Source organism: Sceloporus occidentalis, unplaced genomic scaffold, assembly GCF_023333645.1.
Source record: "Sceloporus occidentalis isolate IW3139 unplaced genomic scaffold, rSceOcc1.0.p SCAF_203, whole genome shotgun sequence".
Taxonomy (NCBI): domain Eukaryota; kingdom Metazoa; phylum Chordata; class Lepidosauria; order Squamata; family Phrynosomatidae; genus Sceloporus; species Sceloporus occidentalis.
This window is the reverse complement of record NW_028317183.1, coordinates 1,082,884-1,102,010: the sequence shown is the minus strand read 5'-3', so window position 1 is coordinate 1,102,010 and position 19,127 is coordinate 1,082,884. Positions and strand designations below refer to the sequence as shown.

The 19,127-nt window shown below is 38.6% G+C and overlaps 1 protein-coding gene across 1 annotated transcript in view; it reads right to left on the bottom strand.

Moving 5' to 3' along the window:
- Positions 1 to 3,363: 3,363 nt before the first annotated feature.
- The window catches only part of LOC149278048 (vitamin D-binding protein-like), a 36,596-nt gene continuing 20,832 nt past the window's right edge, over positions 3,364 to 19,127 (bottom strand). The window contains exons 5-13 of the mRNA XM_089502444.1: positions 15,935 to 16,146; positions 13,698 to 13,830; positions 11,685 to 11,779; positions 11,264 to 11,393; positions 9,911 to 10,110; positions 6,890 to 7,022; positions 5,563 to 5,660; positions 3,841 to 3,973; positions 3,364 to 3,417 (exon numbers count right to left, since the gene is read on the bottom strand). Of these exons, the coding sequence (XP_089358570.1) occupies positions 3,364 to 3,417; positions 3,841 to 3,973; positions 5,563 to 5,660; positions 6,890 to 7,022; positions 9,911 to 10,110; positions 11,264 to 11,393; positions 11,685 to 11,779; positions 13,698 to 13,830; positions 15,935 to 16,146 (1,188 nt within the window). The remainder of the gene's footprint in view (positions 3,418 to 3,840; positions 3,974 to 5,562; positions 5,661 to 6,889; positions 7,023 to 9,910; positions 10,111 to 11,263; positions 11,394 to 11,684; positions 11,780 to 13,697; positions 13,831 to 15,934; positions 16,147 to 19,127) is intronic.

Below are 19,127 nucleotides of genomic sequence, written 5' to 3'. Positions count from 1 at the left end.
AGCAGAAGAAAAGGGGCAGACTAGGTGTCTTGGTTCGTATATGTCGTAACAACATATGTTTCTATCTTTCTATTACACCACTTAATGGGTCACTTTTGGGGTCTCTGAGGTCTCTTTTTCAGACTGTGGAGAGGGAGTCTTAAATACAAGCAAAACAAATATAATGATACAGAGCTGTTACTTAGTGAATTTAATGGATTTAAACAAAGTAATAATCCATAAGGTGTGTGGAGCAGATGGGGGCATGGAATAAATGGAACCAAGAAAAAAGTGTGTGAATGGGATATAATTACAAAAGGTCATAGTGTGACATAGTGTCATTTGAAAATGAATCAGAAGCACTTAGAACCTTACAGCGACTTTGCAAGCTCCTGGGTTTCCATGGCTCATAAAAAGAGTTAAACAAAACAAACAATACATGTGAATGAATAATTCTATATCAACAGGCATCTTGTAACACAAGGTCTAGGTAGGAATAGGGGCAGAATCGGAAACCTAATGTCGATAGCATGCCTGATGGCTGGACATGACAGGTCACATGCTACATTTTTTTCTTATGTAGCCGGCGACTGGGCATGTCCAGCTGGTGGCTGCACACCACAGCACTTTATCTGCTGCTTGAACGCAGCCCTTGGTACACCCCCAGCCCTTGGGGTGTACGAGCTGTGTGGCCGCACAGGACGCCATGGCAACAGGGGCGCCATGCGGCTATCCCATCACCAAGGCCAGTGCTGTGCTGAGGCTGCAGGGAGAGGAGAAGAGAGAAGGGCACTGAGTGATAGCACATGAAAGTTTTCAGCAATGGCTCTGCCCCCTTTGCCTCCTCTGCTACCTATACTGCCCTGATTGCGGTGGCGGGAGCATGAGGCCTTGGTCACGCTGCGGCACTTCATGATGAGCACCGGAATATGATGTTATATCCTGACTCTCAGCAGTGAAGCTGTGGACGCCGCAGCAGGGCAGAGAGACTGAGACCTCGCGCTCCCCTCACAGGACTTCACCAGGGTAAGTAAACTGCAAAGGGGGTAGATAGTAAGAAGCGGGGGTGGGTGTAGAGAGCAAGAAGAGGGGGTAGAAAGTGCGTGTGGGGGTAGATAGTGAGTAGGGGAGGAGAGGGGATAGATAGTGATAAGGGAAGGAGAGGGAGTAGATAGTGAGAAGGGTAGTAGAGGGGATAGACAGCCTAGATTGCCTAGGGTTCAATTTTTTCAATATTTAAAGGAAAAATGTTTTTGTTACACAGATTGTACTGTTAGCTGTTTTTTCCTATATTTAATGTATTTAAAGTATTTGTTACCAGTGTCCAATATTTTATTGTACTTCTTTGCACTTGCACATAAATAATCTCTAATTAAAACTCGTTGTTTGTTACAAGAATTTTTCCCTTTCTTTTTTGTCGAAGGGCGCCAGAGAAGTAGTCCGCACAGGGCGCCTGAACACCTAAGGCCAGTCCTGTTCGGGAGTGTATGGAGTAGTTGAGCAGTGGATCACTGGGCGTTTGCCCAGCGTGCAAGATGGCCACCCTTGACCTGGGCAGGAATAATTTTGCAGTATAACACTGGGTATATTCAGTGAAGTGAATGTTTAGATTGTTGTGTTTGAAAATCAAGAGGTATTTGTTTAGTTGTAACAACAATACATTATTAATGTGACATTCCCGCCAAATCTGTTTTTCTTGTGAAAGTATGGCAAAGTTTGCATACAAATAAATTGTTACTATAATATTAACATAACAATCATCATAGCAAGAATACTAAAAATGTTGAGTAGTTCATGTGCCAAATAATAGTTGGAAATTATATTTCCCCATCACCCTCAAAAATAAAGTAAGATTATAGTAAAGCAGGAAATGTGTATGCAGGGCCGGCCCAAGGCAAAATGCCGCCTGGGGCGAATTTTAAAATGCCGCCCCCCCCTTATTTACCCTTCCTCGCCGCCCCCCCATTATCTACCCCCCCCCCCTTCTACTTACCCTTCAGCAGTCCTGCGGCGAGTCTCCCTGTTCGGTCTCGGTGCTGGCTTGTAATGCTGAGCGCCGGAAATCTTCCGGCGCTCAGCATTACAAGCCGGCACCGAGACCGAACAGGAAGACTCGCCGCAGAGGAGAGAGGGGCGCCGAGCGGGTACTGACAGCTTGGTAAACTCGGCGCCCCTTTCGCTCTCTTTCGCTTTTAAAAAAAAAAAAAAGGGGCTTGGGGCGGCAAAGTGCCGCCCCTTCAAAAGTGCCGCCTGGAGCGGTTGCCCCACTCGGCTCCATTGTCGGGCCGGCCCTGGGTGTATGGGGGTGGATTGCTGTGCATGAGCAACTAAAGTTCAACTTGAACACTAATTGATGGCACTCCCCAAGAACAGGACTCCACAGCAGGAGAGTTGATGGATGTTGAAAAAAGCAAACAGTTTACATTTTCATCAACCCACAACTTGTGTAAAAGAGACAAATGTAAGTTGAAAATAAGTTCCATCTTGCCATTTTTTTCTGGCAAAAACAACACTGAGGTGCACCTCCCAACACCCTTGTGTTTCACACATCTCAGCCATTCCCTGTTCAGGTTCTGGAAAACACCACCCATTAAACATGTTCATTCCATTGTTAGACAGGAACATGTGAATGAGGGTCTGTTTTGCTCAAACTGACTATGAAGGAAGTAAGGGTAAAAGTTGCCATTTCTGGCCCCTTTGGCCTTCTGGCAACTATGACACTGTGGCAAATGTAATGAAAACTGTGTCCGCTGATTTCCTGCATCAAAATATTTCACACACCACTATAAAGGTAACCAAGATCATGTTGTATAGATAAGATGGCTGACCCACATCTGGTTCACAGTGAGTGTATCCAGCTAATCTAATTATGGTTTGAATATTGCAATCTAATGCAAACCCCAAAGTTTCAGGTGTGCAAATCGGGACACATATGTTGGGGCGTGACAAGAGGCAGGGAGGTTTCAGGGACAGCCCCAGAAGTGGGTGGGACTGGAGGTGTGGTCACCTGTTATCCAGATACCGGTGCAATGTGGTCACAAAGGAACTACAATAATCTATTAATTTTATAGATCCCTGGGGTTGGTCTGGGGAGATCAGAGGACCCCCCCCAACTGGCCCATGAGGCCCACCGCCCACAAAAGTGCCCATTAAAACAGCTGTTCCAACTGTCTTGCTGAAATTAACTTGTACCTAAATGCAACATTAGAAACATAATTCCTAAAATTTTTCCACATTCATATTTTTTTTTTTACCATGTGCATGTACAGATATATGATAATTCTATTAGGAAGAATGATAAGATGACACTTTCAGTATGGTTAATTTGCTTAACATACTATAAACTCAAAAACGGCAAACAGAAAGATACCTGTAGATAGATGCCTATTGCAGAAGGCAAGTTTCCTGAGAGCATGTTTTTCCAATGACTTTATTTATCTGTGAAGAAACAGTACACTTTTTAATTAAAAGAAATCAAATGAAAACAATGTTAATTTGTTAAAATTTGTAACACGTGTAATCAGTATCACAATTCAGCTGGCTATGTAATTTAAAAAAAAATCTTACTGATTTAATTATGCTTTTATACTGGGCAAACGAAGATCTTCTCACTAGATTTTACCGTCACAATGTAAGGTAAAGTTAATGAAAAGTTAATAAAGTGCCATTACAATATAGGACTTCCTGGAGACTCTTATGAAGAAAAACCCTTCCAAATTACCACTATAATGCCTTCCTAGAAGAGGAAGCTGCAAAGGGGAAGCAACTTCACATAAATATCTATGAATTTATAATGGTGTAATAGTCAGGTGTCCCAATACCTTTGTCCTTAAATATCTATGATACACTCATGCCACTTACTTTCTCTTTGCAGTAAACTGGAGGAGCATTTATTATGCAGCAGGTTGACGCTAGATTTGCTCTTTGTTCGACCAGCTCGTCCAATTTGGTCGGGTTTAGTTTGGGCACTCTCTTGCTGAGAGCTGTTACTAGCCTGTGACAACCGACAAACCATTACATATTAGATACGGTTTACACAGGCTTCAGAAGCACTAATAAGCCATTAAATTTGTTTGTTAAAATAACAAATAGAAATTATCATCATTGATTATGATAAAGTTGTGTTTTCTTTTTTGAATAACTGCTACACTAAGCATACAGTTATGTAAATCCTGTTTTCAAGCTGTAGAGCTGTATTCACAAATAAAAAGTCTCTTAGTTCTGTTTTTTTTTTCCACGTTAAAAGCAATTATAATAATAATAATCACTTAAATTAAAGTCAAACTGAGCTAACTGGCCTTCACAGAGTCTCTTGCCTTATTGGATCATGACAGGTTTACAACTTTCCCTTCTAATCAACGGTAGGTGAATTGTGTTGAAAACTCATGTTTGGTTGCCATAGGTTGAATCTGGCCTGAGTACACTTTACAGAATTTCCCAATGTGATAATATATGATTGAGAATAACAAACCCTTGTAGGGTCATGATCAGCTTTGCGCTTAATAAAAATGGTGACCATTTGATTTATGCTCGACTTCTCTATTAACCTTTGATAAGTAACACAGTCAATAGTGCTCTTTGTCTCATTATTTGTAATTAACTGTTGATTTTAAATAAAATATGTATGTTCTTGACCTAGGGAATAGCTTTATGAACTTTGTCAGGTTGTTTAGCTACCAATGCTTGTGTAATCTTAAGAACTTATAGGTATTTGTTGTATGATGGTAACAACATCATATGTTAATTACTAAAATCTGCAGCTTTGTGTGATACATAAAATCTGTAGTTACTGATCTTTTCTTAAAATCAAGACAAGATATATACTACAACTGAAAACCACACTACAGGACCACAGGGACACACAAGTTGCCCACACAAGTTTGCCTGCTGCAAAAACCTTAACTGATCCTTATATTGAGCTTAATCTTGTTCCTATCCCTCACTTTACTAGCAATATGATGGCAAAAAATTGAAAAGTAGGGGCTCCAAGCTTAGATGTGATGTTAGCAAGTTTTACTTCTCTGTGAGGGTAGTACAGTAGATAAGTGGAACAGTCATCTAACATAAGAGGCTAATAAACTGCTCATTTTTTTATGAAAAACAAGGGTAAGTGAAGCATAGGTAGATATTATTGCCTTTTTAGTAGACCAAAGGGGGTTGCTGTCCTGGTGCCAAGCATTCAAGAGTGATCCACTGTAGCAGCACTGCCCACTGTAGGACAGTGCTGACAATATATATATATACGGGTAAATGCTCAGCTAGGCTGCCCCAGTTTACAGTCAGCTGCTCCATTCTGTGAATGTGTGATTAAGATTCCATTGGCTATAGCCAGGTAGCTAACGATATAGAGGGGTGCAGAGAGAGAGGAGATGGAGGTGGGGAAGACAAGCGAGAGAAAGGCCAGATGAGGAATAAGGAGCTGGAGTAGAGGGGGGGGCACTTCAGGGATCATAAAGAGCCCACTTAATGTAAGGAAATAATGCAACATGGCAAAACAGTTTAACTTGACTATGTTTCTTACATGTTTGGTTACATTTTAAGTAATAATATAAGCATAATATATACAGTTATGTATATTGTTACCTTTCTTTGAATGTTGAGAAAGGATGGGTATTGTAATCCGCGCAGAGTTTGTTACCTTCAGTGATGTATTGGTTAATCTCCTCATTTAGTTGTGGTTTCTGAAAAACAACATAGATCTTTAATTTGTTGCTAATTAGTTCATGGTATGAGTACAAGAAAAGAAATTATCTGCAACACTTGTCAAGATTCAGACAGTCAAGAAGGCAAATCTCCAAGTATCCAGCATTTAATTTATGCTAATTCATTGTTAATGCATTTGGAGCATCTTTACATGCCAAGCAATTTACAGCATTTATGTTACATGGAGGTCAGTAGAAGAGGAGTGTGATATTATAATTTGAATGGAATTGTGATGATAATATGGGAATGAATAAAATGGATTAACTGTTATTTAGTAACAGGTAATGGCAGAAATATCGCAATGGAAGCTTGAAAAGTAAATAACTGCCTGAATAAAGCGCCACAACGCTATAGACATTAATAAAGAGAAGGTGGGATGTTCATTCAACAATCACAGAATCATTATAGTAATGCTAAATATATTTTGATCCATTCCCAACACTTTAATGAAACAGCTGCTAGCATTAGATATAATGCTATGTCATGGTTTTGTGGGGACAGGATGAAACAAATTAGCTTCCCATTAACCCAATCCTTAAGAATTTTTTTTGTCATTTTTCAGTGCAGTAGAATGCCTAGCCACTGAGGTGGTTCCAAACGAAACTGGCAAAATAATGAGAACACAACATAAGTCTGTACCATAAGAAACCATATGTAAATTCATAAGAAAATGACAGAAAGGAATCAATCATTGATGGTATTTGAATTATTGTTACTCTAGGCCTTGCAAGCTCTTCTCTGTTGAAAATGATATACCAAGTTTGAAGGACACTGCTTATGATCAAGGTCTTTAGCGATAAACATTTCATTGGTTAGGTATCTGCTATTTTTGCATTGTTTTTTATTATTGCCTCAGTCACAGGATGATAACAAAAATCACAGCTTCCAATGTAATTATTTCAAGTAGTCAATAATATTAAAGAACAGACAGTACTCCCAGTGGTTCTTCCTACCTTTTTATCCTAATATTGTACAAACAAGCACAGATTTTCAAACTCCCCGCTGGGAAGAGTTCTAATCTTGTTGCAATGTTGGCTCATCCAAGAGCCAGTCCTTCAAAAGAGTTTTAGTAGCAATAAAGAAAAGAAGGATCTCCCAGCACACCATCATATTTATATATACATTGTAATCACCAAACGTAGAACAAATAATGCGGTAACAAACCATGAAAAATATGTAATACCGTTGTTGATGCATGCTGCTATACCTTGTTTTCCAGACAAACATGGGAATTTTGAGAGTTGCAACATCCTTTGACTACGTCTACAATGGAGACGTGCAGCTTATCAAGAAACACTTCTGGCAGCTTTGTGTTTCTTCTTGCCAGCTCAAATGTGTATCTGGAGATAAAAGAAAAAACTTTCACAGTTGTTTAAAACTATATGTTTTTTCTGATCCTCTTTCCAGGATCTTGAAATCTTGTCTTATCTTTTCATCAAGGGAGCACAAAACAGGGCATCTTACAAACCACCTTGCAATAAGCTGTGATGTGATGGAAAACTAAGCCTTCCTTGTTATGATAAAAGAGAATAATATAGACATTATATCTAATACACAAGTAACAGGAATTTTAGAAATAAAGATCAGAATTAGAAGAAAACTTGTATTTTGCTAGTGCCGATGGAGAACAAATATCTAGCTATCTAATGGTGTATTTTGGTAGGTCCCGGGAGGCGGCAGCACCTTGGCTACATAACAGGGAGCCTATGTCTGTATTAAAACTGGTAACAAAAGGAAGTAGGGAATGTTTGTTTTTTTCTGACCCAAGATGTGGAGGAAATTCTTAATTATGATAACTTTAGAGGGCATTTAAAGTAAATTGTTATTGTATTTGTGTTTGAAAATATTTGAAAATATTTTTATCTGCATGAGTACTTGTTTCTGGAATCCTATGTTATATTTTCACAGTTTTGTTCCGTTTGTTAATTTGTTTTTATGTGTAAGTTTCCATGTAATCAGAAAGTTTATTATTGTTATGCCCCACACAAAGTCACCGTTACCCATACTCCCATGAGCACCTGCTTGTCACCTCATCAGAGCAATAGACGCCTCCCTGATCAGTCCCCCATGTCCCACCTTTTTTAAATCGGTGGACAACTTTGAAACTGATTTGCATCTTGTCTATTTACCCACAATCCACTTGTCTTTTGTACATAAAAACCCTGTGTTTTACCCCAACAAGTATTAGTTGTTTTACACCTGATTCCTTGTGGTTTTATCACTCTGGTAGTGACTCCTTTCTCCAAAGCGGTACCTTTACCAAAGACCATAGCTACCCACTAGGTTGCTGCCACCCTAAACTTCCAGCTTTGGTAATATTATGTTGCATAGTCTGTTTTCTTTCAGGGGTATAGCAACAAGAATGACCTGTGTTGATTAAAAACTTGTATTCAACAATAGTTTCCTTCAGAGATTACTGGACGAATGAATAATAATTATGATATTTAAAGACCCCTAAGACCCATAAAGCAAATGTGTTTGTCCACTAAAAAACACCACATGGTTCTACAACCATGTTGTCTCTAGGACCAAGACAACAATATATTTTTTATATATACATAGTTTATATGTCCCTGGGAGCATGTATAATCTACTGGTGATGAGGCTCTACAAGTTCAAAATGTGTGTTCCTATGTAATAGTAACTCAATCTCATAAAAAAATAATTTGTTATGAATGGAAAGTAAAGTAACTTATAAAGTAAACATTTAAGAACATTCTTATATTTCCAAGTAAAATACCTATATCTATATTTATATATATATCTTTATATATCTATCTGTCATTCTATTCATAAGCAAAAATGTGTGCCAGGAGTGATGCCGCTAACCCTGGGCACATTTGACTTACAGCATGTCTAAAGGTTTCAACCATTTTTGTAATATGCTCATTCACCCAGCAGCTTGTGACAAGCACCAGTGCACAAATAAATATCTGTCCTAAGGACATTCAGTTCACTGCATTGACTCACGCAAGCTTAATTAAACAACTGTCGTATTTAAAATTGTCATTTCCAAAATTAAACTGAGAAAATTTCGTATGAGCTTCTCAGCAAATAAACATAATCATATGTCTTATGCTCATTATCAAAATTTTGGTAGTTAGTCTAATTCCTAATTCTAAGGCACATGTTGTTTCCTGTGATTGAGTTGCTTCTCAATAGTAGATACTGTTCTCCACAACTTGCTTCTTATTCATGTTTGTACAAAGCTACTTTTTGCATGCACATGAGTGTTTAGCCACCTATAGCCCTTGAGTGGTCTGACGCAAGTTTTCTGTTTGTAGGATTTCAGTCGTGGTGGATCATGTTTCTGTCTCAGGCCCTGTATTATATTTATTTTTCATCTATGCCTAGGGTCCTATATGTTCCTGATCACATATTCCTACTGCCTGCTCCAGTTGTACATTGACATCATATTGCCTCCTCTAAATTGCAGCATAATTCTGGCATAGTATCTGCCTCTGGGGGCTTGAGTTTTATCATATTGTTGGTAAACAAAAGAATATCTCTTATCTTAATCACCCAGACTGGCACACTTGCTACAGAGGAGTAACCAGGATTTCATTAGCATTGGCATAAACAGTCAGGGTTTTGAGCAGGGAAGCACATCCAAAATACCGTATGACTGTCTACATCTGCCTCCAGCTTTGAAGATAAAGGAGGTTGGAACAATATTAAATAAGACCATATTTTCTTCAGTCCTAAACTACGTTACTCTATATAGCACTATGTTTAATGCCAAAAGAATATTCATTTTTTTAATGGGACTTTCCTTGTAAAGGCTTCTATAATAGCATGACTAATTATGTCACTATGTAGGAGAGTGCATGTGACAGGAGTTCTGCCCTTAAAATCTCAAACTGTTTTTAGTTTTCAAAAATACTGGAAATACTGTTTTTTTCTGTTCGAAATTTAGCTGAGAGCTATATAATAATGAAATCATCTAGCTAGGTTTCTTTGCATCTGTATCTCTTTCTCTTTGTCTGTATAATTGAGTCTTGCAATATAATTTAATTTCTATATTTACCACTACTGACGTTGTTAATCTGATAATTATAATACAACCAATAAAAGTAGTTCAAATTCATAAATGTTTTGGTAACATTACAAGCCCCGAAACTAGCTGCCCAGTTGTATATTCAAAAAACATCCATTGTTCATTTCGTGTTCATGTATTCTTGGCTTGTGTAATAAACATTCAGCTTTAATTCTACTGAATTTCACTTACTTTTCAAGTTCCTGATTCTTGCCTTTCTTGCAGAGTTGGTTAGTTGTAGGCCACTGAAGTTTTGGAAGTGAAATAGGCTCAGAAGCTGGCATGGAATGCAGGCAGTGGAGGGTATCTACAGGTGACTTGTTGCAGCAATCAGTGACTCTAGAATCTTTTGATGACAGCTTTTTGCACACTTGCTTAATGTGCACTGACAGCTAAAGAAAGGGTAAATGTTTACAGAATCATTAACAGAATTATATAGTTAATGTATTGCCAAACCAACCCTCAACCAATAACAGAACAAATATCAAAGAATGATATTTATACACTTTATTGATTGCTAAATACCAAATATCTATTTTTTTAGTAGATCAGAGATACTCAACTGAGAATGGGAGGTGATACCTCTTCCAGGGAACAGTCTTAATTAGCTCACTAAAACTTTGATCATTGGAGACATATGGAGATTGGAGTGTATAAATATCCAATGGTATAGAAGTCTATCATACAGAATGGTGACTGGTTTAGTGAGCATGGGATTAAGCATGAGCTGGAGCTAAATCAGTTTTAAAATTGTCTCAATGCAGACATCTTTGTTCCAGGCCTATGTCTGCATATAAGAAGTGGGCACAACTTAAGCTTAGTTGTTGGGCCTTGGCCAACATGTTCACTTCTAGCTCCAAGGTCCCAGGATGTTCTATTTATGGAAAGAGACTGTATTCAGAAACAAATAAAGCATTTTGCAAAAACTAAGCAATGCAGTGTACGAAGATCCAACCCAAAGCCATATCCAACACAAATATGCAGCAGACAGAGACAGTTTTGCAGTCAGGATGGTATACCAGGTGAGAATTACCAAGTAATTGGATTGATTCCCGTACACTTGCTATAAGGCCCAGTCAATTTCAGTGGTACTCAAACCACCTCACAGTGTGTACATGAACAACACAGTTCCTTTGATGAGGGAACACAGCAGAGGAGCAGCAGTTCCGAAATGGAAGAGTTTCAAACGTCAGTTGTTGTTAAAACCGAAAAACACTAGCAGAATTAGAAACTTGTAAGATGGCTTTGACGTTTCCATCAATGGCACTTATTTGGCTATACATCTCTGTGGTAGAGGTAGGTAGATGGGCTACTGGACTTATCGGCTTACCTACAATCAGCATTGACATTGCACCCTTTGTGAGTCACTCCTATTCTCAGATGAGTATCCGTTATCCGTTTTCTCTATAGGACACGATATGATTTACTTAATAACCCATCAATTGTTTTCAATTTAAAAACTATCAAGTAATTCACGGCATTGTGTAGAAGGAAAGCTAGCGCTATTGGTAAAATGTGTCATAGTGTTTTTGTAGACCTTCCTACCTCATTCTTTATACAGTCATCAGTCATGGAGCTGCAGCACTTAGGAAGTACTTGGGTACCCTGCTCCACAATTGGCATGACATCCTTAAATACTGCAGAGGGTACTTTTTGGCCAAACATTATTGAGGCACTAAACAATAAGAGATAATTATCCATTTAGATGTGGAAACCTGGTATAAAGATTGTTAGTAAACCATACAAAATAAAATTAAATGAACAAAGTCAGAAAACAAAACCAGGGACAAACAGCAATCACATGTATCTTATTATTACTACTACCTTTTTTTTTTTTTTTTTCTTTACTACTACCTTTTATTAATAAAGCCCCAACAATTTACGCAGCGCTTCTTACAACATATTCAATGGCATTATTAAATTGTTTGTAATTGTTTACAGTAACTTTAATAGTGTGATTTTGTACCTGAATTTCAGCTTTTCCTCTCCATAGCTGGCATACCGTGAACACAGTCTGTTAGACATCACAGTCAATAAATGCACTGGATGTCTTTGGAGTCTCTGTAAGAAAATAATTCTAGAGTATTAGTTGTCATTGGTTTGATATGTAATCATTGATCTACCAATGGAATCGTATCACAGTATAGTCAAAAACACAATTTGGTTTTGGCTTTCAATTTTATTGACTTTGCCCAGAATTGCAGAATTAAGGTTACTTATGCATTTCGATTGCTGTAGTTTCTAGAGTTAGACTCTTTAATTCAAACACATTTTGCCTAATTCATTACTTTATCTGAAAACAAGGGGAGACACCCAGGAAACAAATGAAAATTAATGGAAAATCTCAAAACTTATCGTTTTTATTCGTTCGTTTGCCTGCTGAGTCATCTCTCCCCCTCCCTAACTGCCAGTTAATTAGAAGATGTTAAAGATCTGTGAAAATATGGTTAAGGTTCAAGATGGGTACCTGTGTAAAGCATTAATCAGTCCAATAAGTGCTGCTTTTTAACTATTAGCAAATGAAAACCCCCAGGAAACAATCAAGATCAGGATGCTCAAGAGGTTACATACAGCAAAAGATAATCAAGGCTATAGTTAACCATTCCAACACCAGAAATATCTATACGGAATGCCCTACCTGATCACTCTAAAGCTAAACCTTTAATAATAGATAGATAGATTTGCAAAGATGAAAAAAGGAAAAAAAAATTAAAAGGTAAAGATGGGGACCTCAATGCTTGAAGGCTGTTCCACATATCCACCGTCTCACCAAAGAAAATCTTCCTTACATTAAGTAAAACTAATGAATGACTATAATGAAATTTTAATCCTCGCTTAACCGCAGAGGTTAATCCACTAAAAGGGATTCCAATGCATTTTCCCATGACCGTCATCATTGCTTTGTCCCATTCATTAACTTCTGTGGTCAAGCAAGGGTTATATTATGGGGCATTATTAGTTTTCTATTGAAGCCACTGTTTGTTCATTTTAAGGACTCTCATGCTGCCCCCACAGCAGTTAGGTAGACTAAAATTTCATTTTAGTAGTTTGAGGTCAACAGAACCCTTGAAATTTTTGCTTTTATGTAAAAACATTTTAATGTAAGGAAGACGTTTAAGGGGCTATATCACAATAAGCAATTGAACTGTACGGCTTCTGTATCTTAGACAACACGAAGGACTGATTCATGTTTGAGCCTTTATATCAAGAAAAACAGGCAGACTATCAACTTCTATTTAAGAAAAAGAAAAACTTCCAGGGGCACCTTGCCACTGGGTAGTCACATCTTTCCATAATACTGGGTTCTGCAGGTAAAATACACTTTACGAAACATAGAATCAATCATTTGGTTCATCTAGTCAGCCCACTTTAACTTATGTAGAGACTCAAACCTTAATCAGTCCTAACCCATGCATTTTTAAATTCCCTTACTGTGTTAACCCCCTATTAATTATTATTATTATTTTATATATATATATATATATATATATATATATATTGTCATCATATTCCATAGCACTGTACAATGTGTAGACAGGACAGTATACAACATAACAATATGACTTACAGAACAAGCTTATTAAGGTAAAACATCCTTACTTTACATCTAAGCCTCCGACCCTCCAGTTTTAAAGGGCATAGTCCATTCTAAACATAATTTGCCACAATAAAAAATGTATTGTCTTGTTAAAGACACAAGAGTATAATTAATATGCAAATTACAATTAATCATTTCAGTGCCTGTAAGGAACGCTGTGCATTTATTTACCTCTTTTTTATGTTTTATTTGTTGGTCTTTGAATTTCTTAGAAAACACACAAAGAACTTAATCATGCTTCACGATGGTAAACACTACAATGCCAACACAGATCAAAAGAAGGCATGAAGCCAACGCTTCAGGAACAGATGCCATCAAATGAAGATTAAATTAAGAAGATTTTACAGAATATGCGAAAGCGTGAAATAAAATGAAACAAACCTGTTTCAGGAAACACACTGACGGTTTTTCAGATGTGCAACACGTTGCTACCATGTTGAGATAGTTGGTAGTGGAATCTATCACCACAAGTAATGGAGCCTCAGCGTAATTGCTAGAGTATTCATACAAAAACCTGTAGAGTTAAAAAAGAAAATCATTCATTAGCTTATTTGATGCATTATTAACAGTAATGTTTTTAATCCTTCTTCTATCTAGAAGTATATTTATGTCTTATAATGACTCCTTAATCATAAGGTGAAGGTTGGAGAACATGAATTTAGAAAAACTAGTAAAAGATTTCTCCTTGTCTACATTATTTTGGCTTAATCTTACCTGTGAACTTTCCAGAGCTGCCTTAAGCCTTGTCCTCTCACCTACCCTTCCCACTCATGACCAAGCCTCCACAAAGCGTGCCCCTCATGCAGCTGTTCCGACTCTTTGTTTTCATTGGTATGGGAGATATATAGACTAGGATCCCTGGGAAATTACCAGGTATGAAGAGAACAAGTACCTTGACCATGTCAAGTAATTCCTGCCAAATATTCCAGAGGGGCTGTAATGAAAATATTATTATATTTGGTAGGAATCGCTTGACTTGGTTATGGTACTTGTTCTCTTCATATCTGGTAATTTCCCAGGAATCCTAGTCTATAAATCTCCCATCCCAATAAAAAAGGAGTGTGTAGACCTGCATGAGGAGCAAGCTACGAGGAGGCTTGGTTAGTCCTGAGCGGGAAGGGTAGGTCTCTCTGCTCATGTAAAGATCTCTGCCTGTCCTCTCCTATGATTTCTAGCTCTCATGCGCGCTTACAAGACTTCTCAAGGGCTGCTCCTATCCTCAGAAATGGCCACTCCCATCGTATCCGTCTTTCCCCCTGCCTTCAGTCCTTCAAAAAAATCGCCTAAAACCTTTCCTAGTTTTTCTCCTGCAATACTTATACTAGTGTGCCTGGTCCACTCCTACCAGTTTGTAAGCTCGTTTGAGCAGGGCCCTTCTCACATGTTGTTTCTCTATTTCATCTTGCTATGTTATATACTAATTGCTATGTCCTGTCTGCCCTCTGTACAGCGCTGCAGAATCTGAAGGAGCTATATCAAATAAATAATAATTATAACAATAATAATAATCACATACTGTTTAACAATATTTGCTAACCTATCAATATGATATACAATTACTGGATATAAGATTACTTGTGGGATAATGCCCAATTACCAAGCAATTAATATGCATTCATATGTATTTCACATTATTTTTTTTTAAATGAATGTAATATAAGTGAATAGAATGCAAACACATAATGTCATACTGTAGTGTTATTAGTTTATTATTATGGAGCTAGTGTTCCCATAAGAACATATGAGCAAATGATTAGATTTTTTTGGTAAGGGTTTGTCTCCGTCATATACCACTGCTCAATAAGGTTAGTATCCTTAGGCATGTTTTTTAACATTGGAACAGATGAAACTTGTCAAAAAGTTGGTCATTCTTAATACTAGTGTGTTGGACTTTTTTAAAATAAAAATATATAACAAACAAAACACGGTAAATCACTAAAAAAATAAACTGTTTAGGGTGTTTGTGTTCCTGTGCAGGACAGAACTTGATCGTGAGCACTGGGTCTGCCAAATATATTATGGCCAAACACATTATTTGGTCATTAAGCGTTCCTCCCCAAGCTGAAACACATAATGCTATCTATGTCCCCGGCAACTTATGGTTACAATTAGATTGTTAGACCAAAGGTGATATTTACAGTGACCAGAAAAGTGTCCATCCATTACTATTCTGCTTTTACAGAGTTGCTCAGGATAAAGCATCTTTCTAGTCATTACGAGACCTGAATGAGAGAGTAGCAAAGTTCAACCAACAGCAAATTCAGTGCATAAGAAAGCCAACCCTGTGTGAAACTAATGTCGGATCTCTGATACAGAGGCCAATATAAATATTTTACAAAGGTAATTATGTGCCAAAAACTTAGATGAGTTTTCTCCACCAGTTTAAAGTATTTTAGGACTTGACACTTAAAGTTGTTTAATTAAATTTGTTTCAAACCATGATCTGGAACTAGGCTAATAAATAATACATTGTGGGTGTATAGAGCTAAACTATACCCCCCATCCAGTACTCAATGTCATTCGGTTGAAACAACTATTGTAAAGTGAACTGAACCGATCTTGTGTCTCCCTCTATGATCCCTTATTTTATGAACACAAACACAAGTTTCCTGACTTACCTGGCAGAAAATGTCTGTGGATCCTTCCTGAAAGAGTCACACAGTTCTTCATTTGACTGTTCCAGGTAGGTTGGAAATTCTTTAGGTGGCTGCTTCAGATCTGCCAGACACAGCTTTCTCTCTAGGCCCTTGTGAACACAGCAACTTGCAATACCAGGGTGCTTAGGGAAAGGAGACTTTGGATCGCAAGACTTAATGGACAAATCAGATGCCTAAAAATGAAAGAAAGATAATCTTATATATGAATAAGTCTTTTTAACAGTGTACTGTATATGTACAGTATGTATGCATTTTTGCTGAAAACTTATATCATCTTTGCTATGAACATCAGTCATGTTTGCAAGTTAAGATTCTAGTTGTGGTATAAGAACGGAGGCAAGGCTCCCAAATGGACTTACAAGGTAATAAGTCCAAATTGCCAAAGTAAGAAAGGGGAGAAGTCTAAAAAGAGGCCAATGGTCAGAGTCACAGGCACCCCAAACAAAGACCAGGCAACAAGGCAAAGTCAAGCATCCCATAGATCACGCACATTGGTGCCAGGCCTCTAAGCTGAAGTTAGCACATATTTCAGCTAAGTTTTTTTTAAAAGGTAAGGTTTGCAGTGTGTCTTGGAGGTTCATCAGTGCCATTGTGTTTTTGTACATGTCTGGGTAAGTGCACACTGGTATAATGCATGCTGGTCATGCATACAAACTTGTATTGTTTGGGAGCACCAGTTGCACACATACTAGAATCTAGTGGGACATGACATGTAAGTGGCCTGACATAATGACATCTGTTTTCTATAAACTGCAGTAAAACAATTACCTTTGAAATATGGAACTTTATAATACATTACATTTAAGGTAGTTCTAATGTGTTTGATCATTAATTTTGTAGTGTCCAGACCACGTGCTACTTATATAAGGACCCATGTACCCATATTACCCCTTTCTATAGGTCAACACCAAAGCCCCTTAACGCGGAATGCAAGTTTAATGCAGGGTAAACTTTGTGAAAAGGTTATCTAGAATGATACCACCCAATATTAAAAGATTTGCTGATTCGCTAGTTAACATCACATGCTAGAGGTATAGTTTAGTTTTATTTCTGTCAAAAAATCTCACTGTTAATTGTGTGATATTTTGGGCTAACATTACCCATCATACAGGAGAACCTCATTAAGGTTAACACTAGACTTGCGCATTTGTATTTGGGCGAACATGAAAACGAACACGAAGGGTGCATTTTTCGTTGTTCAGCTCGAATACCGAATATACAAACATGGCGGCGGCAAAACATATACGAAGACACATAACATGAAGAATCTTCGTGTTAGTCTTCGTCTTCGTTTACTAATCTCCCTGGTCCCTTCCCCATCTAGCCTACCGTATATATGCAGCATTGCAATTGGTTGAAACCAGAGGAGGCCCCTGCAGGAGACCAATAGAGTCCCTTGCACGGCCCTTTAACTCCTGACGACGGAACTTGGCCTGAGGAGACCATCCCGCTACAAGAGTTAAAGGTCCGTACGAGCGACTCTATTGGTCGTTCGTACGGACCTTTAACTCTTGGAGCAGGGAGACCAGTGGTGTCCCCTGGCCAAGTGTGGCACTCTATTGGTCGCCAGCAGGGGGCTTGTCTGCCATCATCCAATGAGGTGCACATTAACCCCGTATTAACCCCTTCTACAAAAAATGAAGAAAAAAAACGAACACGAAGAATGTACATGAATATTTGCCTGAACCGAACACAGGAACAGGCCAATATTCGTGGAATATAAAGATTTTTTCCCCCACGAAGACGAACACCAAGAGTTGGCCGGCACCCAAGTCTAGTTAACCCTCCATGACGCACAGTTAATGTAGGCGTTTTAACTCCCTAAGTGCACATGGAGTATAAATCAGGTGCTGCCAAATATTCTATAAAACCAAAAGTATCTGGACACCTGATCATCACACCTACATGAGCTTGCTGGACACTCCTTTGTAAAAGAATGGAGTTGACCCCTCTTCCTGCTGTAACAGCATCTACTCTGGTAATTTGTGCCCATTTAGCCAGAAGAGTATATGTGAAGTCAGGCACTGATGTTGGAGGAGAAGACCTGGCTCACAATCTCCCTTCCAATTCACCCCAAAAGGTGTTCGATGGGTTTAGGGTCGGGATTGTGTGCAGGTAATTTGAATTCCTTCACACCAAACTTGTCAAACCAAGTTGAAGCATACAACTGTCCGAAATGTCTTTGTATACTGTAGCATTAACAGTACTCTTTAAACCCTGAAACTAAGGGACCTAGCCCAAACCCTGAAAAAAAGCCCCATCACCCACTAGACTTTACAGTAGGCATTCTGATAGGTGGCATTCTCCTGGCATCCACCCAACTCAGATTTATTCATCAGACTTCCAGATAGTGAAGTGTGGTTCATCACACCAGAGAACATGTTTCTACTCCTCCAGAGTCCAGTAACGGTGTCCTATACACCACTCCAACTGATGCTTTGCATTGCGCATAGAGAGCTACAGTTCATGTGCAGCTGTTTGGGAATGGAAACCCCTTTTTGATCTTGACTCACTGTGCTTATGCAGGATGTTTCCTTCAGAGGCAGTTTGGTTCTGTGTAGTGAGTGATGCTACAAAGGACAGGCCATTTATGCCTCGGCACCCACTGGTGCATGGTCTATTGTTTTGGGATTTCCACTCATAACAATAGCACTTACAGTAGACTGGGACAGATCTAGCAGGCGATCAAATTTACAACTGAATTGTGGCAAAGGTAGCATTCTATGACTGCCATGTTTAAAGTCACTGAACTCTTGAGTACAACCCATTTTATTGCAAATGTTTGTCGATATGTCCAGTATTGGCCTGAAGGGAGCATACATGTAGGGCCAGCATAACTGAGCTGGCTGTAAATCACTTAATGTATGTCTTTCTGTGTGTTATCCCAATGGTGACCCTCTGTTAGGGCATTATGCTAATGTTTGCCGTTACCCTTTCCAAGGAGTATTTATTTCTACCCTGAGGGGATTTCCCTCACTTTTCAGAAATCATACTGAGTAAAGTTCCTGCCTGGCCTCTCTTGTTTTGTTAAATTCTTGGTGTGGCAGAGGGTCCCTCAAGGGAGTTGGCCATCTTAGTCGTAGGGCTACATGCAGGACTCTCCATGGGATGGCCCTGGGGAGTTAGTATCGGTTTTGCTAAAGTGCAGGGAGGA